The 23,304-nt window shown below is 43.4% G+C and overlaps 1 protein-coding gene across 1 annotated transcript in view; it reads left to right on the top strand.

Moving 5' to 3' along the window:
- The window catches only part of epb41l3b (erythrocyte membrane protein band 4.1-like 3b), a 44,999-nt gene extending 22,406 nt beyond the window's left edge, over positions 1-22,593 (top strand). The window contains exons 4-27 of the mRNA XM_061083787.1: positions 2,477-2,581; positions 2,854-2,896; positions 2,997-3,072; positions 3,268-3,486; positions 4,286-4,373; positions 5,248-5,292; positions 5,957-6,109; positions 6,733-6,830; positions 7,287-7,462; positions 7,781-7,980; positions 8,442-9,026; positions 10,339-10,395; positions 11,506-11,541; positions 12,027-12,092; positions 12,793-12,978; positions 13,630-13,692; positions 14,123-14,824; positions 15,610-15,642; positions 15,834-15,911; positions 17,409-17,492; positions 17,956-18,054; positions 18,382-18,462; positions 18,772-18,887; positions 21,491-22,593. Coding sequence (XP_060939770.1) covers positions 2,477-2,581; positions 2,854-2,896; positions 2,997-3,072; positions 3,268-3,486; positions 4,286-4,373; positions 5,248-5,292; positions 5,957-6,109; positions 6,733-6,830; positions 7,287-7,462; positions 7,781-7,980; positions 8,442-9,026; positions 10,339-10,395; positions 11,506-11,541; positions 12,027-12,092; positions 12,793-12,978; positions 13,630-13,692; positions 14,123-14,824; positions 15,610-15,642; positions 15,834-15,911; positions 17,409-17,492; positions 17,956-18,054; positions 18,382-18,462; positions 18,772-18,882 — 3,384 coding nt within the window. The 3' untranslated portion in view covers positions 18,883-18,887; positions 21,491-22,593. The remainder of the gene's footprint in view (positions 1-2,476; positions 2,582-2,853; positions 2,897-2,996; positions 3,073-3,267; positions 3,487-4,285; positions 4,374-5,247; positions 5,293-5,956; positions 6,110-6,732; positions 6,831-7,286; positions 7,463-7,780; positions 7,981-8,441; positions 9,027-10,338; positions 10,396-11,505; positions 11,542-12,026; positions 12,093-12,792; positions 12,979-13,629; positions 13,693-14,122; positions 14,825-15,609; positions 15,643-15,833; positions 15,912-17,408; positions 17,493-17,955; positions 18,055-18,381; positions 18,463-18,771; positions 18,888-21,490) is intronic.
- Positions 22,594-23,304: the final 711 nt, after the last annotated feature.

Below are 23,304 nucleotides of genomic sequence, written 5' to 3'. Positions count from 1 at the left end.
TATCAGCCCAAAGCTAAAATGTACTTTTAATATATCAGTAAAAAAACACAAATGTATCTAGACTTAGGCTCTGCATCTTTATCAAACAGAATCTCACACGCATTTATAATTTAACATTATCAGGCTGGTGCTTGGTGTCATTTTTCATCCAACAAGCAAGTCATTTATAAACTGCTTCTCCTTTCTCATCATGTTGCAAAAAACAAACGTGATAGCTGATTACATTTCAGTTCAGATCTGCCAGGGACACTTCAGCAAACGTTTGTATTTTTCATGTCTCATCTGATTCTAGTCGTCACAGAATCAGGCACCGTTTTTATTTGAGGAATATCACAGAATCAAGCTGTGCTAATGATGCAGTGATGGTGCACGAGGCCGGAATCATACACAAATGATGCTAGTTGATGGACAATACCTCAAATCACAGTAGCAATGTCTTCATGAGTATATTCTATCCAGTTGTTACCGAAAGGCTTTCATGAGAAACTAATTACAACAAATAACCGCAGGTGAGCTGCCTGCTTCCCAGAGGTGTCGTCATAGCAACCATTAAGGAACGAACATGAACAATCATCCTCTTTACTGTTTTCCTGAAAATAGTGCAAGTAAAACACAGCAGACCTGATCTATGGCAGGTCTTAATATGGTGTTTGACACAATGATACAGTGTAGGTCAGAGGATCCTTTAGAGAATTGCCAGGGCGTCCTCACCCTCCCCCCCGATCCCATTTAAACTCATCCAGAAATGTCAAGATTTGACATTTTTATCCCCCTGACCCTGTAGTTTTCCAGCTCAACTGAAATGTGCCTGCATAATCGGTTCCTATCATTTTCTGTGACAGATCCTCCTCCGCTTCACTTCAGAGGCTGGTATTTCTCATTAGGGTGGGGGGGGGGGGGTAATCCCACGCCTCACTTTGTTGTTGTTATATATCAAAGACACCTTTTTAGTTCAGATACCGTTTTAATCCAATCTCTAAAACTACATGACAATACATGCTGAATGTCTTTTAATTTGTCAGTCAAACATCAGTTGGTTAATCTGCAACTATTATATATATATCATTACCGCCGCTGATTCGGTTTAATAATCACTGCCGTCTTTTTGGCTTTTTTTGTTTGTTTGTCAGCACGATCAAATGAGAAATAATTTGATCAAATGATTGATTGAAAAAAAAGAGAAAATGGTCTGCAGATAAATAAATGAAGGAAATAGTCACTAATAGTTGTATAACAAGATTTAAAACATGGTTCAGTGATGTAAGTTCCTTTTCCATAAGATCATTATGAATCTCCAGTCGCCGTTTAATATGACGTCAATTTTCCATCCAGCTTCCTGCTGTTTCCATTTTCCTCCACAACCAGATCAGTCAGTGGAATCTGCTGCTCTCCTAACATGCAGTCTGGTTTCTGGAGCTGGAGCTGTATCGCTCAGACAACTCTGTGACTGAGCCTGAACAGAGATTTGCAGATCCTTCTGTCTTGTGTGTGTGGAGGCTCAGTCATTAAAAGCCAGAGTTGAGTGTTGCATTGAAAAGCTGCTTGTCACAGCAAGGCAGCAATAGTCTGACATGACTCTGCTAATTCCCGCTGAGATGTTCTGATAGGATTAACTCTCTGCCACCAGCGGCTTTATAGCTCTCTTCAAATCACGCACTCACCCTGGAGTTTTTCCCATAAAGAGGGCGTGGGTACGCTTGAAATATGTGCATGTAGACAATCACACAAATCAGCCACGTGTTGCAGACTATATTGGTCTGCATCTGTTTAAAATCCCTGCCAGATGTGTGTTTATCCATATCAGGCAATACTGGGCCTGCATGTGAATCTGACAGATGCGACGGTGCGTTGTGACTCCTGCTGCTGAAATGTGGCAGTGGCATTTCAGCGGATCAGACATGAGGAGCTGGCTTTGGCTCCGTCCAGCTGGAGGCGTCTGTGTTGTGGCAACTCGGGCCTTAAAATATCCCGTGTGAGCCGAGCCAAGTGAGTCTGAAGTGACACAGCTCCAGCTGATGACACCCGGCTCCCCCGTCAGTGATGTGCAGTGGATCGGTACTAAGCCTTCACTTAACTGAGGTTCACCTTGAGCTCAGGAATGTGTAGGTGTGTTTGTTGTATAACTTTATTTATACAGAGGGAATTAATTGGTCCAGAGATGCCCAGATGGTAGAAAGCAGCTCCAGTGCCCTGAGGGTTTGCCTGTGCAGAAAGAGCGCCATCATGCAGCAGCGTAATGTGCTGCGTCATCACACTGTTATTGAAATTGGAAAAATGTCACGTTGATGCACTGCAAAAATGAGTCTACAGTTCATTTTCATTCAATTCTCTCAAGATTAAGGGGGACTAGGGTCTTTATTAAAACACTTTTAAAAGACTCTTTCTGTATCACTTGTTCTTATATTCCCACTGCTTACAGTTTTTTTTATTATGTAACAATACTGACTACTGAATGTTGTTTTTGTTCCTCTCACAGAAACGAGCCAAGGGACAAGTGCTCCTTGACAAAGTGTGCGGTCACCTCAACCTGCTGGAGAAAGACTACTTTGGAATCACACACAAGGATGTAGAGAACCAGAAGGTGATTGAAAGCAATTCACTGTATAATCAGCAAACTATCATCTTAACTGACACATTACGAACAACCCTCATTATAAAGTTAGTCGAGTACAATGCCCCACATTGAGACCAGGCCGACTAAAACTTTCCTAAAGTCCTTATGTAAGAAAATTATATGATGACTCTGCTAAAGTTTCCCACACAGCCAGAATGTCCAACTTTAGAAACTCGAGTTAGCAATATGCTCACAAAGTGGTGATGATGAATGTTTTTGTCTGTGGTTATCTGTTGTAGAATTGGCTGGACCCCTGCAAGGAACTGAAGAAGCAGATAAGGAGTAAGTCTCATATCCTCCTGAATCCAGTGAATTGATCAAATGAGGTGCATGACCTCAAAAGGGCTGCTTTTAATAAATCAATGTCTTTTCTATGTCTCAGCTGGTCCCTGGAACTTTGCTTTCAACGTGAAGTTTTACCCCCCAGATCCCGCCCAGCTCACTGAGGATATCACAAGGTGATTAAGCAGTAATGAGATTGTGGGTTTTGAAGCTTTAGTTTAATTGATTTGATGCCTAAAAATGTAGTTTAAATGGGAGAATAATTGATTATGTTGATGCAATCACATTAAAAACCACTTTCAAGGAAATGCAGAAGAAAATCCAGACAAACGTTTTTCTGATTTGTTGTGTGTCTCTTCTTCCTCACACAGGTACTATCTGTGCCTGCAGCTGAGAGATGATGTGGTGTCAGGTCGCCTGCCCTGCTCCTTCGCCACCCACACAGTACTGGGTTCCTACGCAGTGCAGTCTGAACTGGGAGACTATGACCCTGAAGAACTGGGCAGCGACTACATCAGCGAACTGCGCTTTGCACCCAACCAGACCAAAGAGCTAGAGGAGAAGGTCATGGAACTCCACAAGAGCTACAAGTTAGTCTCAACCTCTATTTCTAAAACTATTTTATTAGCTTATCTTTTCATACAGCCCTGGACCGGGACGGTTTTATCAATCAAATTGTACAGCATCTTTTAAAAAGCTATTTTAAGTCTTTGATCTTGATTGACAGTGGCCTGAAATACAACCAGCAAATGTCTTTAATCAGATTTGAACGTTTCTAAACTTTGATTTGTGCACAAACCCTCTTGAGTAGAAACTATATTCTATGAAACAACCAGAATGTGTCTAGCTGAAGCAGAAAATGCACATATTTTGAAGCTGATTTGGAAAATAGCTTTTCAGATCCTTTTAACCTTAAAGCCTTTAGTCAGTCTGGTTAACCTGTGTGACATTAACACCCAGGATTAATAATATTGTTTGAAAGGCAACACGTCTGCCGACACTGGATTTCTGTTTTCTTATAAATGGATCCGGCTGGCTGTCCTTTTGTCTGAGCCCCCTGTTCTCCCTGTATTACAGTGATTTGTGTGTAACTTGATGCAGTCCTGTCTCGCCCTGTGGGTGGAGCGAGGCTATGGCAGTGCCAGGATTAGAGTTTCCCTGAAGGCCTCTATGCTAAAAGTGGATGCACTCATGGTTATCTGTGTCACTTCAGTTGAAAGCATCCATAAAAACAACCATTTCCCAGAAAGCTCTTATACAATGAATCAGCGAATTATCCCTGTTCAGATCTCATAGGACTGCTCTTGAATACAACATCCGACTGAAAGCATCAAATCTTTCTTTTTTGTAGTTTCCATTTGTTGACTTTGTTGTTTCCGTCTCTATCAGGGGGATGACACCGGGCGAGGCGGAGATACACTTCCTGGAAAACGCCAAGAAGTTGTCCATGTATGGTGTGGACCTCCACCACGCCAAGGTAACAAGTCGCTATGAACCTTTAACTGCTTGTATAGAGTTCATTCAAATCTATTATTTAACAGTTCCTAAAATTAAACCACAATGCCTGTCTGCAGCATTCATGCTAAGCTAAGCTAACCAACTGCTGGGTGTAGCTTTATATTTATCGTACCAACTGAAGTGGTATCTTTTTATTTGTTTAACCTAATGTCTCCCGGAATGGTCAGTGCCTCCAAGCTGCATTAAGACGTTTTCAACTAATTTGATGGACATGTATTTTGTATTCTCTCTCTATGCAATCTAACAAATCGCAATCATGCACTCAGTAGTGACGCTTTCCACCACAGCACCGCTGCTTCCGAAACATCATGGCTGCCACAGAAATGCCTCTGCTGCACCACTGATTGACTGACATTATTTCACTTCTACCGTGGATCTGGGGCTGAAGGGGTAGGGGGGGAAGGGGCAGGATGGGGTGGGATCTGGAGCCCGGCTCGGCAATCCTTTTTGTCCGTCTACTCTGCCAGCCAGATGGGATCAAACACTTCATTAGAACACAGGCAGTACAGAGAGAGCTGCAGTATGACAGCAGGACGGCTGTCATCATGAAAGAAAATTACACTCATCAGTCTTGATATGAATCTGTTATCCAAAGCGCTTTGAAAGTCAAAATGGGTGTAGATGTGAGTGATGGGGAGGATATTGCCTTCGCAGATTCAGATCAGAATGGAGCAGATGACAGAGACGAGGACGCGGCCTTGATCAAACCGAGTCGACAACAATGCTCAGCGTCGCTTCTGTGAGACACACCGTTTTGATACACGAGAAAAAATATGTACATATCAGACCAGCATCCCTCTTTTGTCTTCTCTCCTCTCTCATTAAATGCAAAGTTGGTAGGGAGCCTCTATGAAAGCTTGGCTCCAGCTTTGGGAGAGGTAAGAGGCTGCATCTCATGTGCTTACCCAAGTGTGTGAGTGCGTGTGTGTGCTTTTTTTTTTCTTCTACTCGTGCATGGTTACATACAAATTTGTCACTTTCAACATCCCATTGTTACTTTAGACTGGTTGTTCTTGCTTGGGACCAGAGCCTGCGTCTCCGAACCCTTTATCAGTGGTTTCACCTGCTCGTCTCATGCTTTCTGCAGTGAAGAGCCTAATTTTGTGCCTCATCCACCATTTCCCAAGACTTCACTGTCGCTTTTGCCAACTCTCACTCACTTTGTGTCCCGTTTGAATCACCGTTCAACAGCAACACAGCCTGCATAGGGAAGATTAGAGTATGCCTGAATTCATTACTCCATCACCTGCCTGCTTTACCCTTCTGTTATCACAAGTTAGCTCTGTTCAAGTCTACATTACCCTGCTGTGCCCTGGCTCCCAAAAACCCCCTTACTCCTTAGAGTTTGTCAAATAAGAATTTATCTTTAGCAGAACTGGAAGAGAAGGACACTGTTGTTCTTAATCTTCTCCTTTGTCAGGGATTCAGTGTTAATCTACCGACGTTACACATTATTCTGAGATTCCCGAAACTAATATTACATTTGTGTGTGTTTTGTCTTTGTTATTCCTTTGTGTGTTTGTGTTAATGTAATGTCTGCAGGACTCTGAGGGTGTGGAGATCATGCTGGGCGTTTGTGCAAGTGGCCTCCTCATCTACAGAGACCGGTTGCGGATCAACAGGTTCGCCTGGCCCAAAATCCTCAAGATCTCCTACAAGAGGAACAACTTCTACATCAAAATCCGACCCGGCGAGGTAAAGAGATATTCGTCTATTCGTGACAGATCGTGACCGTGAAAGATAAATCAGATGGATGTATTCATAGGAAAGCTGCTGAGCTCACTATCTCCCAAAAAGCTCCATCCATTTCTTATCCTGTATTTACTGTGACACATCATGCTCTCACTACAGCAGCTTAAATTTATTCTGTTTCAGCAACATTTTGTAAGTGCACCACAACTGCAAACTGCTGATGCTGCTGAAATATTGTTTCTGAAGTTCTGAGCTTTCTGCAGATATATAGAAATGCAGTCGTTTCCCTCTCTTCATTTCCCTAACCCCACATATCTTACATTGCTCTCTTTTCTTATGTAAACTTTCTTTGGAGTGGCTTTGTTATGTGTGTAGCTGTTTTACATAGTAAATGTAAATATTTGATCTTGTACTGTTTTTCACTATTTGCATAATGCTAATTATTTACATTACTATTGACAATGATTTAAAGTCGTTATTTCTCTACAGGTTTGTTTATAAACTGGTGAAATGTCTACAATTAACACTGCACTAAACATTAAGGAAGAAGGATTCACAATACACGAGTAAGCAAGATTAAAGTTACCTGTAGAGAATCTGACTACAGTGTTTAATCTTTGTTGCAGTTTGAACAGTTTGAAAGCACAATCGGTTTCAAGCTACCAAATCATCGCGCTGCCAAAAGGCTCTGGAAGGTCTGTGTGGAGCATCACACCTTTTTCAGGTAAGAAATAAACGAGTAAATGGTTTCTCATGTAGCAGTTGGGTTGTAATTTAAAACAAAATATTGGATTTCATTCCTTCCTAAAGTGAAGAACTTGTCAATAATAAACGACCTTGTTTTCCCAGCTCTACGGTATTGTTTGATATGTTTATCAAAATCAGTTTTAAGTGACCTTGCCAACCGTGCAAACATGAATTTACTGATCACCACCTCAAATACTTGATTTATTGAAACGGTGCTCAGGCTGTTAGTAGCTCTTGACAATTGGACAACATGCTTTGTGCTGCTTTAGGCAAAAAACTGGTCTCCTGGGTTCTTTCGTGTAGCGAGTCAACCCCAAAGGCTCTCGGGAGAGTATTCAAATCAGTGAATGTTCTAATTATTTTCACAGAGCGCGGCTTAAATCTGTGTTCTGTTTTCGTGTTGATTAATGTGAGTGTTTGTAACTGGCGACAGGCTCGTATCCCCAGAGGCGCCTCCGAAGAAGTTCATGAGCCTCGGTTCCAAGTTCCGCTACAGTGGCAGAACGCAGGCTCAGACCCGCAAAGCCAGCTCCAACATCAACAGACCTGCTCCGTCCTTTGAGCGCTCGGCCAGCAAACGCTACAACATGTCCCTCAGCTTAGATGGAGGTGAGGAGCTGTTTATTCACTGGCCACAAGCGCCATCAAAGTGGAAATGCTGTCAACTCCAGGACTTTTGTTTATTTACCAAGTTTTTATTTTTGAAGCCCTGTTTTTGTCCCCTGCACAATTTAGACAACAAAACAAAATAGAGCTGAATCAACGGGGAAAAACATTAAGCTAAAAAAAAATCTAACACTTCTGCAGTAAAGTGGCAATAAAACCTTTGATTTCCCTGCTCACATATTTCTCAGACCCTCGGTGTCTATAAAAACATAAAAAGATTCTGTCCCCTCACATCCATCTTTGTCCTCTGGCGTTTTTCAGCTCCCATAATGGAGAACCACGAGGCTCTGATGAAGGACAGTGACGGGGCGGCCAAAGTCATCGCCAAGGGGGACATCATCACCACGGTAACAACAGAGAAGAAAGCAGAGGAAGAGAAGGCGGAGCAGGAAGACGCTCGGATGGATGAAGCAGAAACGCCGGAGCCCACTGCCACGACTCCGCTCAGACACGACACAAAGGTAATCCACTGTGAACAGACACCTTCAGCGCAGTGAGAGCTGCCTTCCGCTCAGATAAAAGAACCTTTCAGAGGCTTTGAAGTGTTTTTGTATGTGGTTCAAAGAGAGGTAATATTAGTAAATATGCCCTTAGATTTTCAAAGAAATGGATCATGTTCCTTAGAAGCTGCTGCAAATCTTTTTAATCCTTTTTTAACATTTGAGTTGTTTTTTTTCCTTAATAAACTTTTATTTAATAACATTATGGAGAATTTCCTAGATGCTTTCAGCCTAACCCTCTGCAGTAGGCTAGGCCTAAGTGCTTTCATCTTGTGTGCGCTTTACTAATTAGCTTTTCTTTTCTTGTCCTTCCTTTGACCCCACACTATACTCGTGTCTGCTCATGCGTATTCGCCCCTTCCCCTTTCGCTCCTCTCCATTTACACACACGTCATCCCTTCGTTGACATTACCCTCCGTCAGTACTCCCCGTGTGTTTACACAACTGACCCTCTCCGCTCGGAGCTCTCACTCCCCTCATCTCCTGTTTCATCAACTAAAGTGCGGCGGAGGCGCAGGGAGAATGTTCGAAAACGGGCCTCGTCAGTCAGTCCAGCCAAGAGCGGCAACGGGTGCCGCCGCCGGCAAGCCCACGCCGACCGCAAAGCCGCCCTGCTGCAGGAGCAGGCGCTGCTGCTCCTGGCCCGCAAGCAGAGGCTGGAGCAGGGCAAGAGCCGCGGCGGTACGCTCTTCTCCTTCTCCCTGCACCTGCCCGACTGGTCCTCCCTGCTGGATGAGGACGGCTACCTCACCTTCCCCGATCTGTCAGAGATGCGCTTCCTCCCCGAGTGCGCGCACAGCTTCCTCCCCATTAAGTCACCCTCACTCATCCCCTGCTTCCTCTTCATCTTCTTCTTCCTGCTCTCCACGTCCTTCTCAGTCCCTTACGCCCTCACCCTCTCCTTCCCCCTGGCGCTGTGCCTCTGCTACCTGGAGCCCAAGGCAGCCTCCCTGACCGCCTCCATTGCCCAGGGCTACCATGACCATGACAGTTCAGAGGAAGAGGAGGTGTGTGCGCGCGACTTTATGTTCCAGTAATGGCCTCTGGCTTAGACGTACAGTTCATTATGATCGTTAACTCCTTGTCCTGTCCTGTATCCCGCTCTGCTGTTCCACCAGTTCAGAGCCGACCTGGAGACCTTGTCTGTCCCAGTGTCTGTCAGTCTCCTACTTTCAGAACCTCATCTCTGCCCAGTCACACTCTCATCCTGTAGACCACATCCCCATCAACTTCACCAGTGCACAGAGATGAGCCTGCAAGTCTCACCATTTCAGATTTGATCGTCACCTTTCATGAGAGGGTTCGACACAAACAGTGGGCACCACTGACTTTTACTCATCAGTGTAACATTTTTACTTTCTTTTTAAAACTAAACCACATCTGTATGACTGTAAAACAATTATTCATGCCAACTTTTAATTCTTTTACTGAATATTAATAATCACCAGGATCTGAATAAGTCGTCGACCTCCATTTTTGTCACTAATTCCTTACGTTACTTTGAAAATTGTAAAACACTGCGTTGTGCCTAACTCATCTCAGTAATATCATCCACATTTAAGGCTTAAAAGTTAAGATAGTGAATGTTACAAGATCATCACCAGCTGCATGACAACATTTCCATATCGATCTAAGCTCTCAGTCTCTCTGCATCGCTGCCTGACACAGGCTCAAACAAAATGGAAACTCTCTCAGCACTTCGGCAACGTAGCTTTCTGCAGTCTGTCAAGAAGAGACATTTTTCAGTGCGAATCAAATCCAGATCCATGTGATGCAGAGACAGTGTGATGCTCCAATACATCCACATCATCCACAGTGTCAACATGCATGGAGAGGAGGGGGGAGGGCCTGAAAGTCAGGTTACTGTTCGTCAACAACAAAAAAATTCTAAATCCCATGTTGTCATCGCGTGTTGTACTTTTGCACAACACAGATTTAATCTGCCTGGACTGAGTTTCATTAACTGTAAACCAGGATGTAGTCTTTTCAAATCTGAGGCAAATTAAATAATATTCCTGTTTGAATATCAAAGTGACCGACCCAAGGTTTCAACTTCCTCTGAGTCTGTTTTGCTTGCTTACTTTGCATTTTCTTTTATTTGTCTTTGTGTTGATCCACTGCTAATCTTATCTATATAGTCTGGTCTGATATTGTATTTTTGCAGCTGTAAGAAACGGCCGCTGCATTTCCATTTGTTTCATCTGTGGTAATGAAGAATCTCTGTCGATGTGTGATGTATGCAAGGATTTAAAAGCTGGGTTCTTGTCATTCCTCCTTTGCTTGCCACTCGGATCGGTTTCGCTGCGTTTGTGAACGCAGACCGACAGCGATCAAACTGACTTTGATCGCTATGACGGAGAGATGACCGCCACAGAGGTCTGTACATCGGAGAGGAATATTGTATTTCGGGCATGAAAGACACACAGATAGAGACGAGAGAAACAAAAATGTGATGCTGGATCGTAGTTTTGAAATGTGAAACAACGCCTGCACATGAAGATCTGCATATTACGCATGCATTGCATCCTGTTCGGCAATTTAGTTATTTTCTTTTTAAATGTATTGTAAACTTATTTAAAATAGTATATTTTCCAGACACAATTTTCCACTCTTTCCCTCAATGTCTCTAAAAAACAAAACTACTGACTGTTTGCCAAGCCCAGCCCCATGACTGACACAAATTGTTTGCTCTTGCCCAGCACAAAATAAACGGTGGAAACATTTGCAGATATACCACTTATAACAGGGGGGGGTCTTTGATTGTATACAATGTTAGACGAACTTCTCATTTGTAGCTAGCAACTATTCATTATTTACAGTTGGCAGCTGTCGTAGCTCAGTGAGTTGAGTGAACATGAGCTTGGATTTCAGCTTATTTAACACCAATCACTGGTCAGAAATCTGTTTTTAATGATGTAGCTGATCGGTGGATATCTGGGGCCTGTTTTGAAAGACGTCATAAATACGTCATAAATACATTGGGCACAACCTGAAAACCCGCAACTGGTGACTGGTTGGTGTTAGATGACATTAAAACAAGAATTTTGTGATAGGCAGCCTTGTAGTAGAAGTAATAAATAAGTTTCAAGGTTGAGAAGAAAGTAATGTGTCACATTTTGTAACAATTGGACATGCAGGGTGTGAAGAGGATATTTTTAAAACCCTATGCATGCGTTTTAAGGAACTAGATTTCGAACTCAAAGGAGACGGAAGTCCAGACCAGACGAGAAACAAAATGCTGTGTCACTCTCACTCTTCACTGGCCTGCTGGCTCCTGTTGTGGCTGCTAATCCATAATTTGATAAACGTAGTTCATTGGGTTTAGCAAACAGTCGCTTCCCCTTGTCCCTCTGCTTGCTTCTCCTTGTAAAACCACTTTCTTTAACTTGACTTTCCCCTTTGCCTGTCTTCTAACATTCTTAAACCAGTGGGTCTTTTCCTCCTGTTCTCACACTCTCTGTGCTCTCCCTCTTTACTTGCTGTCAGTCGGAGGCGGAGGACGACTCTGAGATGCGGACTCAGGTACACTGGGCTCACTTCATGGCCCAGCTCAGTGCATCTCACCACCATCACAACCCCCACCAGATGCACTGAGCCTCACAGACATCAGCCATCCGTCACTCTTTGTCATCTTGTCGCCTTGGCTTGCCTTGCTACTGCTGCTGCTGCTGCTGTTGTTGACATTATCACACCACACACCAGACTGACCATTCCCTCTCGCGCTGCAAAGCTGCCGCTGCTTCTGAACACACCATTCCAGCTCATTCCTCAAAGTGCTTTTGTGTGTAAATGGTGGAGCCGTGTTTACCTTTCTTTTCCTCCTGCTGCGCCCGAGAGTCCAATTTCACAGTTTTAAAGGTTTTATCCGGAGACTTTTTTTTTTTACCATTGTGTCATTGACAGCCAGGTCTAAGCAGTCAAAGCTCCCATCTCTCTTAACAAGAGTCTAAATTCAAAAGGACAAAACAGCCTCATCTGCAATTCCTCTCCCCTCTTTGTCCTTACAGTATAGTTTCATAAGACGAGTAAAAGGGGAGGACCTTTTTATCAGGCACAGTAATCTGATGCTAGAGGTTGGTAAGAAAACAATGCTTGAGTGAAATAAGCATGCAGGTTCTTGTTGTGAGGAATCCTAACCAATAACATAACAGGATTGATAACATATATTGATAACAAGCCGGTGGCTCTGCCAGCGTCAGATGTTTGTGGAGTTCCCGAGTGAATGAGTTGTTTTTATTACACTTTTCTCTAACAGAGTTCTTGCTGTGAGCATCAAAATTAATTTTCGTAAGAAATAACGGAACCGAAATCTAACAGAATAAAACCAGTGTTAGTAGAGACGTTGGCTTCTAATGAGATTTGGGAGTGTTGTGCTCAACTAAACCTGTAAAACTAAATCAGTAACTATATGCATGATGCCATTTTATTTTTCATTGAATTCAGCTGGTCCTAAATGCTCTGTTAGCATTTAAGTACAAGCTGCTGCTCTCGTAGTTACAGCCGCCGTGTGGGTGGAGCTTTTGCTGTTTCTTTGCTGTTTGTGTGAACAGGAAACCTAAGAATTATGAAGTGCATAATGCATCTGATTCAGATCTGTGTCAGTTTACATTTTGACATAGACCTTATCAGATCTGCATTCCATGCTACCAACATATTTTTGGGGTAATTCATTGGATATGCAAGCTACCGCCTCGATCATAAAGCATGTCCGTCGTTCCCTCCGCGCTGCTCGTGCCCTCATCTCTCTGTGTCATGGTTGACCGGCTACTGCAGGACACCGAGCCCCCGGCGGAGATGGTCAAGCACCAAACCAACATCAGCGAACTGAAGCGCTCCTTCCTTGAGACCGGCGACGGCACGACGGGCCTGACAGAATGGGAGAAGAGACTCTCCTCGTCCCCGGCGCATTCACCCAGGGCAGACGAAGCCCCCATGATAGAACCTCTGGAGCTGCAGGATGTAAGCTGCAGTCCCCAGCAGACTGAATCGCAGCGTGTGTGTGTGTGTGTGAGAGAGAGACATGACATCACCAAGGAGATTTTTTCAGACATTAATCTGAGCAGTCGTCGCAGAATGACTCCTAGTGCAGTAAATTCAGTATTCTTAACAGGAATAGGGTCGTGTTTTATATCGAGATGAGTCCCGGACAGTATATTTATACTTCAGATGGCACTGGTGCACATTTAAGGAGAATATGAGTAAGACTTTCAAATGAAATAAAGTTCTACATTTAATCCAGCGAATGTGTTTTTCTTTGCCACTATTATCTTATGTCTTCAGCAGCCAATTAACACATAAATTCATCTCGGTTATGGATAGTGAAGTCATTAATCAGTGAATATGGTTGTTATCAGTGAAAGTACAAAGGTTCTTTTGAGTTACTTCTTTTACTTGCATTGTGAAACACAATCTGATGATCTCGCGCAGGACTAATGAGCGATGCTACTCGAAGCCTCATCACTGTCATCAAATGTTTCTCATCTGATAGCAAGAGAAAGCTGATTCTCTGCAGGAGCCTTGGGATCCAGATCTTGTCCATTTGAAGATGTAACTCCTCCCATGTGTCTGTTTCAATGTTTTGACATTTTAATTGTTTTCATTCCTCTGCAGGCTGAAGATGAGCCTCCTGCAGGAGAGGAGACAAAAGAAGAGATGGAGCCTCAAGCCACCGAGGTAAAAAAACAAAATGCCTCCAGTGTGTTTGTCTTTTGAAACTTGAGTTCTTGTGTTGATGCTGTTTGTTGCTCTTTGTATCGACCTCGTTCCCGATGTATATGGACAGCAGAGCAGAGTTTGGTATTTGGGCTCTTATGACTTCACATGTGCTGTAGAAGAAGCGTTTCTCCCCCTTTTCTTTCCTTTCTCCACCCTTTTCTCTTTTTAGAATAGCTGATGTTATATACTCCTGATTATTTGTCACCTTTACAGTCCTTCAAGTAACCATATGGCCATATTTGTGCAGACAAACGTGTAAAAGTAATTTCCAGTGTATCTCCGTCCTAGTACTGTCTCTTGAGCTGATTCTTGCCATGTATTGGCTGTGTGTCGCCCTTTGTTTACTAACTTGAACGACCTATTACCAATGAGCCAAGTGTCTCCCCAGGCCGCAAGATATCTGGTGAAATACGTGGCGGATAGTACCGTGACCGATGGGGCCACCTCCTCGGGGCCTCACGGGATTAGTCTGTCAACCACTATGGATGACGACGTCTTCATGGAAGTGACCCTCAGGGAGGTGGAGGAGAAGACGCCCGACTCGGTGTTGAAGGTCAGCCCCGGATCCGTAAGACAGGAAGTGTCCCAGGCCATCAGTGACAAGAAAGGGACACTTATTATCTTGAAAGAGGATAAATTAGACGCCGAGTGCAGTGAGATGAGCGTCTCGGGTGAAAAAGAGGAGCCTGTTGTCCCTGGAGAGACAGACGCCGAGGAGAAGGACTCACTGTCCAGTTCTAATGAGAAAGAAATGATCGAAGAAGACAGTGCTGTCGTCATCGAAGCCCAAATGACAGTGGCCAAGACTCTGAGTCCGAAGATTGATTTAAAAACCGATGACATGATTCAGAATAAAGGTATTGATTCACCTAAAAAGGCGATGGCATCCTGGATTTATGAGGAGGTGAAGACCGAGGCATCAGAGGTCATACGTGTGTCTGCAGAGGAAGTCCAGGAGATGACGACTCGTGACGGCCTGCAGCAGGAAGCAGAAATCTTCATCTTTGAAGAAGTCGTCCAGACCGAGCAGCCAAAGTCCAGCTTTACTCAAAACTCAATTCTGGAATCTTCGACTACGACCTTAGCAGTGGTACTGTATAACAATCCAAGGCAATGACCTGGTTTTGGCTGCCTCCCTCCATACCTCCTCCACCACCACCACCTGCAGCCTACCCTCATTGCCTCCCCCCCCCAGCAGCAGCCAAACCAGTCTAACAACCGTGTAACCGAGCGCTGTGCATGGCTAACGGCACCTTTAACTCCCGGCGTTTCTCTCACAAAGCTGCTGATATTTGTGTTGCAGTCAAGCCTACCGCTTCTTTTTGATACAACTGTTTTGTGTTTGCTTATCCGTTTGTTGACAGCTGAAACAGTCCCGTCCCCCCCCCCCGCCTTAGCAGCTGGCTCCTGCAGCTGATAAGGCCGACATGTTTATTACAGTTTGGCTCAGCTGCACGATGCCTTTCTTTCTTTTCAGTTTCAGGAGGTGACTTCATATCCCTGGCTCCGTGCCACTACAGCAGCTTTCCCCCCCAAACTCATCCCCTAAAATGAAAAACCATTCTCCCTCTTTAATCAGTCAGATAAAATGTATGGATCAACCTGAAAAGACATTTCACTGCTTTTAGGGGAAAAGTTTTTCAAAGGCAGATTAGCTGAAATCTGAGTTTCAATTAGTTCAAATTGGCTTTAGCTTCGGCAGTTTGAATAAGCTTTATCGTGGTATTCCATACATTCCATATAATATTTTACTCTTCAGACCCTTTTTTCATTTGTCCTGTCTTCCTTTGCTTTTTTGTCCGGTGTCCACTGTGACTTTTGACTATCCTCTCTTTCTCTCTGTTCTTGTGTCCATCCTTCCTTCTGTCCCATCAGTCTACGCTGGGATGGGTTTCCTCCTCTCAAAAGGTGACCACTCCTCTCTGGTCTTCATAATTTGTCTTTTAAATATTTGGTGCTATTGTACGTAACTCAGTCCTGTTGAATATAATGAAATCTGCTAATCAACACAACCATTTCTCTCCCATCAGGTTTATGTGAATCTGCAGTATACATGGGTATTCAAAAACAAAATCTAACGGTACGATTATCATTCGCAGGCACCAGCTGAACCAGAGCAGAAGACGGAGTTGGCCACGGAGACGGAGGCGGTGCCGGCAGAGTCCACTGGGCCAACGGTGAATATCCAGACCACAGAGGTTGCCGAAGCCGAACTCATAGTCACAATAATGTCAGCAGAGCCTGCAGAGGGAGAGTTAGGCTGCATAGTAACATCACACAGGGATAGTAGTGACAGTAGCTCAGCAGATCCACCAGCTGCCTCAGATAATTGTGAAAAATCTGTTATTCCTGGCTCCGCTCCGTCTTCAGAGCAAGTTCATCAGTGTGCGTCTGTGAAAGCAGAAATGCAGCCAGTAGCAACAACTTCGGGGTTTGATGAGAGTCTCTCTGACACCAGTGCTTTGCCAGAGTCCACAGAAAAGGGAAATAAGGAAGTAATAGATGAGGAGGGGGAGAACGCAGGTGACGACAGGGAACCTTTGGTGTCAGAAAATGGAATTATTGGTGTAAATTTCACTGTAACTCCTGCTTACATAGGAGGATGTGAAAAGGAGAAGTTGTCGTCAACAGAGGAAGTGGAGAGTTGTTTGGAGGCTTTGGAGACTGAATTGACAGATTTAAAACATGCAAAGGAGAGAAATGAGATAGAATCAGGGAAGAGAGTCCAGTTCTCTCATGAGGTGCAGTATTTCGAGGAAGAAGAGTTTCCCACAAAGTTAAACAATGGTATCGAAGAGGTGGATGAGCAAGTGGATGAATGTTCACCAGCAGAGGATGAAGAACAAAAGATCTCTGCAGACACCCAGAATCCTTTGACCTTTGAAAAAGAGAAATACCACTACCCACAGATGGACAGCTCAGACGATGAACTTGAGAGGGAGGAAGAGGAGGAGGAGGAGGAGGAGATTAATGAAATGGAAGAAGAGGCAGAGAAGAAGTTCAATGACAAAGAGCTGAATTTGAAACCAGAAGAAGACTCTGTCGATGATCAGGCTTCAGGAGGGGGAGACGTGTTGGTATCTGAAGAACTGGAGGAGGAAGTGAACGGGACTGAACCCACAGGAAACCCACTCACCCCTTCACCTCCAGCCAGGTCTCAGTCGGAGGTAACCCCACGTCAGCGGCAGCGGCCTCTCCCTCGGCTCTGTAACCTCACCTCCACCTCCTGCTGACACAATCTGCCGCTAATAATCAGGAGCCGAGACTCCACCGAACGCATGGATCTGCTTCTCCGCTTCCTAACTCATCACCGAGCAGATCAGGGGACACGTTATCTGATGTGGTGCACACACTTGATCCAAACCTTGTGATTTGCACTTTCCAGTATCTTTTCACTTCACTGAATTAGGGGGATCTAATGCATGACTGCATGCTGGTTGAGAGATTTAAGCTCGACAATGAGCGCCTTTGGTTCAGTTTATTAGCATGCGGTATTTATTTGCGTCAATTAAATTTTATGTACGACCTTGTGGTGCTATTTTAAGAACAAGGAGCTGCAGCTAAGGGTGAACACCTGCAGCAATTTGCTTCAGACTAATTTAACGTGAGCAGATGGTTTTGGCGCTGCTGTACGATTCACTAATTGTGTACGTTTCTTTCCTTTTTACCTCCAGAGTCCTGAGAACAGTGAGGTGGGAACCAAAGAGATGCCTGTGGTCCACACAGAGACAAAGACCACCACCTATGAGGCTGCAGAGGTGAGTTCTGGGATCGTTAGACATGATTGGGATTAATCATTTGTGTCCTTTTTTGACCAGTGTGGGTGAAGGGGTTGAAAGAACCTGCAACCACAACAATGGTATATTCTTTTGTCATCTTTTTACCTGATATTTGGAAAAAATAACTTAGTATGTACACTCTTGAAGCTGCACTTATCAATATTCCTTTAAATAGATAATTGTACTTTTCATTTTTACCTCATTTGTGTTTTGCAAGTCTAATTCCACTCGTTAGCTCTGTTTTCAGCCACAGACGTAAATAAATAAACTAGCTCTGATGAAACCACTATACACTCACTGGTTTAAAAGAAGTCTACTGCTCAGGAAAGATGAAATGACTGAATATTAAACTCACCTGACACCAAATGAAAACCTGCAGGAGGGATTATTTTGACTTACTCCAGCCCACAGACTTCTCACTATGTGTTTTGCTTGTCCCCAGGTTGACACTAATGGTGACGCTGACCCCGGGATGTTGCTGAGCGCTCAGACCATCACCTCAGAAACCTCCAGCACCACGACCACCACACACATCACAAAGGTCAGGGTTCATCTATTGTCCATTCGGCCTCTTTAACACTTCAAGCCTCGTATACGTCTCCAGCTCCTCTGTGTCTGGGCCAAAACACAGAGGAAGTGTGGGGAAAGGAAGTGAATCAATCTGTGTAGTGTGGAGACATAATGATTATCTTATGAAAGTAGCTGACGATGGAGATAAAGAATCAAATCCATCAATTTGATGGTTATTTTCTGACGTTAAAGCTGTTTTATCAGCTCTTTAATTCAAGACCTTATTTCTTGATAAACCTTTTATTAATGTGATTATTTCCATGTGAACTGATCTCAGTGTCTTTGCTCTGTTGTTCAGACGGTGAAAGGAGGCGTGTCCGAGACGAGAATCGAGAAGAGGATCGTCATCACAGGAGACACCGACATCGACCATGATCAGGTCTCTCAGAGTTCTAATCTTTATTATTTTATTATGTATCCAGGATTGGCATTCATTTTCTTTGCCTTTTTAAAGTCTTGAGTTTGAGCAATATAAGAAATGCTTAACTTTCCCTTCAGAGGTCCAGCATGTGACATTCAAAACATTAACGTGTGATGTAACAGATACTGGAAGTGTGACAAGTCTAACTGAAAGTGACTCCGTGTTGGCACTACTGACTTACAATCCAAACTCCCGCTCCCTCCCTGCCCTTCCCCGTTCTCTGTCTCCCCCTGGTGACCCCTTCTGGCACTGCACTCCCGTGTATAGGCGCTGGCTCAGGCCATAAAGGAGGCTAAAGAACAGCATCCTGACATGTCAGTGACCAAAGTAGTGGTACATAAAGAGACAGAGATCACGCCAGAGGAGGGGGAGGACTGACCCAGGTAAGACCACGAGGCCCCAGTCCTGGTCCCGGCGCTGCCCGGTGTAGTCTGGTGTCATTTAGTTCTCGACTGGGGCTTTTTTCCAAGCTGGTCTCCATTCTCGGGCATGCAGCTTTCCCATCAGCACTTCCTGTCACTGGTACAGACAGCCCTGCTTCTGTAGCACTCACAGCTAATGCATCACGCTGTTGTCATTCCCGCTCCACTCACACTGCAGGGAAAAGGTCGGCTGGTGCGTGTGTGCTCACAGAGCGGATATTATGGTCTCAACTCGTAATGACAAGGCTTAAAACCCTTTACAGTAATGCTGCTGGCGGTCTCATGCAATCCCCTGAAATGTAACAGCAACAGCCCCCCCCTGCTGGAGGAAAGCACCATCCCTTTTTTTTCTTAGGATAAAGCTCTTTTACCTTCGACACAGACAAATCGTTACAAAAGATCTAGATTGAAAAGCCAATCTTTGAAATTTCTAGAATATGAAAAGAATTGCATCATCGAAAAGAAAAAGTGTTCTTTAACAATCTGCAAATACAGAAATAAAACTTGTGTTGGAGTATTTATGCCTCCATGTCGGGCAATGTTCTGTCAACACGTTTCCGTGCACTGTTGTGTCCACATTGTGTCGCCTCACAAAGGACACACACAGTGATGTGTTATTAAATACTGGCTTGACCGGCTTCTGCTTCCCAGAGAGCTCGATGTGAACTGCCGACTGGATCTCTTCACTTTAGAACAAATGAAATTGTGCATTTATTCTGGTTTTGTTTTTCGCAATAATCTTTAATTTTAGATTAATGATTAAGAAGCAAGTAGAAGGTTAACAAACAAAGGTAAATTTACACTGAATGACACGGTGGTTTTCCAACAGTGTCGTCATTAATCTTGTGCATTACTTCATACAAAATAAATACTAGTTTTGCTCGACACAGCAGCTTCTCTGTGTCGTCTATACAGGGAACTATCAGGCTTTGGGTGGATCACTAAAACGTAACAGGTGTGTTTCTGGGACGTCCTGCTCTTTCAGTTGCACTCTTCCTTTCTCTGTGAGGGGGGGAACTAGGTCAGCGCTCCTTGTGGCAACAAACAATCTTCACAAATGTAGCCATTTGTGTTTCAACATGTCGGCCGTCAGTAGCGTGTCAGGCATCTCACCGGGGAAGAGCTGCGTGATGGAACCTTCTCATGTCATCAGCATGTCCTTATAACCTCGCCACCTTTTCTCTCAAGCATCATTTGTCTGTTTGTCCCTGAACACGACGCATCGTCCAGTTTGTTCAAATCTACCTTTGTCTCTGGAGCTTGTTTTTCCATTAGTGTCTGACTGCGGTGATCCCGAGCTGCAGGGTGTGGGATGAGCCAGCGTGCATGTGTGTACTTGTAGGACTCACCAGATGGGAATGCTTGGCTTTGTCTCTGCAGCCTTGCTCTCAGTCTTGTGTGTGTGTGCACGCACACTCTGTCTAATACCTTTGTGTCAAAACAGCTTCTGTTTCTGAGCAGTTCTGTGTTAACATGATCCTGAATGTTTGTCTTTCAGATGCTTGTCTCTTCTCACTGTAGATACACACAGAGCCGTGGCACTGAGTCTGAAAACTTTTAAGTTGCATTATCCATAGTCTTTAAAATTTAAACTCAGCATCAAACAAGTCTTTATCTTTTTCACCAAACAATACTTTCCCTTCATCAGTGTGACTGAAGTTTCTCGGGTTTCTTTATAAACAGTTACTGCATCAATCATGTAAGGAAAGATACTTAGTAAATGTCATTACTCTTATTTGAGAGAATATGACCATTAACACAGAAATGTATTTTCTCTTAATTTATCAGTAAGTAAAAGGTTAAATATCATTATTATTATCACTATAATAATACAACTATTTCAATAGCACGTATCTAAACAAATTAACAAAGGGATTTTCAAAATAAGAAAAAAACAAAGCATAACAAAAGAAAATGGAAGAAACAAACAACATCAAATTAAAAACTTAAACTTACTCTTTCCTATAAAAATCTGATTCAACCGATGATGTCAGTCGATGAAGGGAGGCAGGAACATAATAATAGTATCATATTTATCATTCAGATGAATTTTTCAGAACACAATATATTCAGATGTCTTCATTGCACCTGTATCTGACCTCATCAAATCCATCCAAGAACTAAGTTTTCAATTGTTCTCATAAGATTTTAGTTATTTTCTTTCATGTTTAATACAACAAACTCTGCGATAGACACTTCAAGTCCCATTTCTCACTCATCCTTTTTAACTCGCCCAGTTTAGAAAACAATCGCCTCCCTCTCTCTCTAAGAGCAGATTGTGTTGTATAACGCATGCTGTACTGTGATGTGTTTAGATTTTACTGGAATGAAACTCACATCCACAACCACATCGTGACAGAAAGCTAATGTCTGTTTCTGTATTTGTTACTCAAATGTAAGTTAGTATGAGCCTGTGTGTATCTACGTTGTGTATTTGCATTGTTGTAACCCAGTTGTCCCTCAGTGCATCTGTTCATGACGGGGATAAAGATCTGCAATATCCCTTTTTAACCGTCGTCATGAAGCTGCGGCTGAGATCCAACCTGTTTGCTCTGCTCTTTCAGGAGTAACTCTGAGGGCTGCTTCCTGTCCCACCTCCCACAATCCAACACCCAGATCTCCTCCTGAACGCCGGCGGGACTCCTGGGAGCGACCGGAACGACGCCTCCTCTCTCTCTCTCTCCAGCTCCCGCAGCTCGCCCGCTCGTCGCAAACCATCCACCTGCAAAACAAACAAATGCATTTTGCATGAGAAGGGACGCCGCGTTGCATCGCCAAAAACACACGGCCAGATTTACCCAGAAAACCCTGTACGATTTTTAAAAAACGGTTCTCGCCCCGCCTGCACGCCGACTCCCTGTGTGTGTGTGTGTGTGCAGCGAGCAAAACCCTTGTTGCTTTCACTGCCTTACGACTTTGATGCATTTTTATGATTATCGAGAATAATAATTGTAGCAGACTTGTATTTATGAAATAAAAGCCATCACTCCAGAAACTTTAAAAAATCGCCATAGGCTGTATATGTTAGAAAGCAAACACTATTTAACCTTGCTGTAGAAGTGCCAACCCTCATTTGCCAGCAAGCACCGCCTCCCTCACTCAACAGCCGGAGGATTCTCCAAGCGCCATCGGCCCAGAACTGTACATATCAAACGCTTTCCTCCGATTATCGCAACTTATCCTCCCACCGTTGATTTGTGTCGTTGTCTACTTGAATTGTGTTTTTTCTTCTTCTTCTTTTTAATGATCTTTTCAGTATTTTATTGTTTCTCATCAGTTGATTCCACCACTGAAGGTCTGTTTTGGCAACAAAAAAAAAAATTTGCCAAGGAATCATGATTTCTGTGCAAGAACCGAGATTTTTCAATGTGCCTGCGCAGCCTGTGAATGTTTTTCCAGGGCAGAGGATCGAGTCCCAGGTTTGTGTGACTGAGGCTCAGGCTGCGATGCAAAGCCAAAGGAGATCAGTCGACCCCCCCCCCCCCATCCCCTCACCACCTCCACTGTATCTGAATAAACAGCTGTTGATCATGTGCAGTCCATTTTTTCCTCAAAATGGTGAAATAAAAAATGGCAAATGCATTTTTTTTCCTTTTTTTAAATTGGCTGTTTTCCTCTGAAATAATAAAACGTTGACCACAGAAGTGAAACCTGTGTCATCAGTGAACCTGTTGCTTGTTGTTATTGTGAGAAAAAATTCTGATTGATGATTCAAATAAAGGGATTTGTTGACTTTACAGTTATGAATAATAAATAAAAACACAAATTATTAATTTGATCTCAACAATGACTTATAGAGAATACTTATACAGATTTATAGATAGAATCATAATCCTGGAGCTCCGTGGTTTGATTATTATGTTAAATTTAATGTTCCAACTTGCCACCTTTTATTAATTTGTTTAATCTTAATTGATGAGTAATTATTTGAAGCTTTATAGTTTATAATATATATATATATATATATATATATATATGTACTGAGTGTGTGAGCTGATCTTTTATTCATGAGGCCAAACGCTGTAAACACTTAATTGATGAGTTAAGAGCCTCGAGCTAATTAAGACCTTTTCCTTTTTTTTACTGTTGAAGGTGATTATGTCGAACACACGGAGGCCTCTGAAGCCCCGCCCCGCTGCCTGTGCGCGCTTCACAGAGTAGTAAAAACCAGTGAGACCTCCCACTCCGTCTCTGTTGCTGGGTGCGAGTGGATCCAACGCTAAGAGATTAGGAGCTTAGTTTATTACAAGTTTGGTTAATTTCCATAAAATTCGATCAGTTTTATTCATTTACATTTAGATTTTTGAATCTTGCAAGTTTTGCCTATATGTGAAATGGTAATTAAAAATTCTGCATTAATTGATTTTATTAAGAGCTG

This window comes from Limanda limanda, chromosome 13 (genome assembly GCF_963576545.1).
Source record: "Limanda limanda chromosome 13, fLimLim1.1, whole genome shotgun sequence".
Classification (NCBI taxonomy): Eukaryota; Metazoa; Chordata; class Actinopteri; order Pleuronectiformes; family Pleuronectidae; genus Limanda; species Limanda limanda.
Note: the sequence above shows the minus strand (reverse complement) of the source record. Positions and strands in the feature narration are given on the sequence as shown.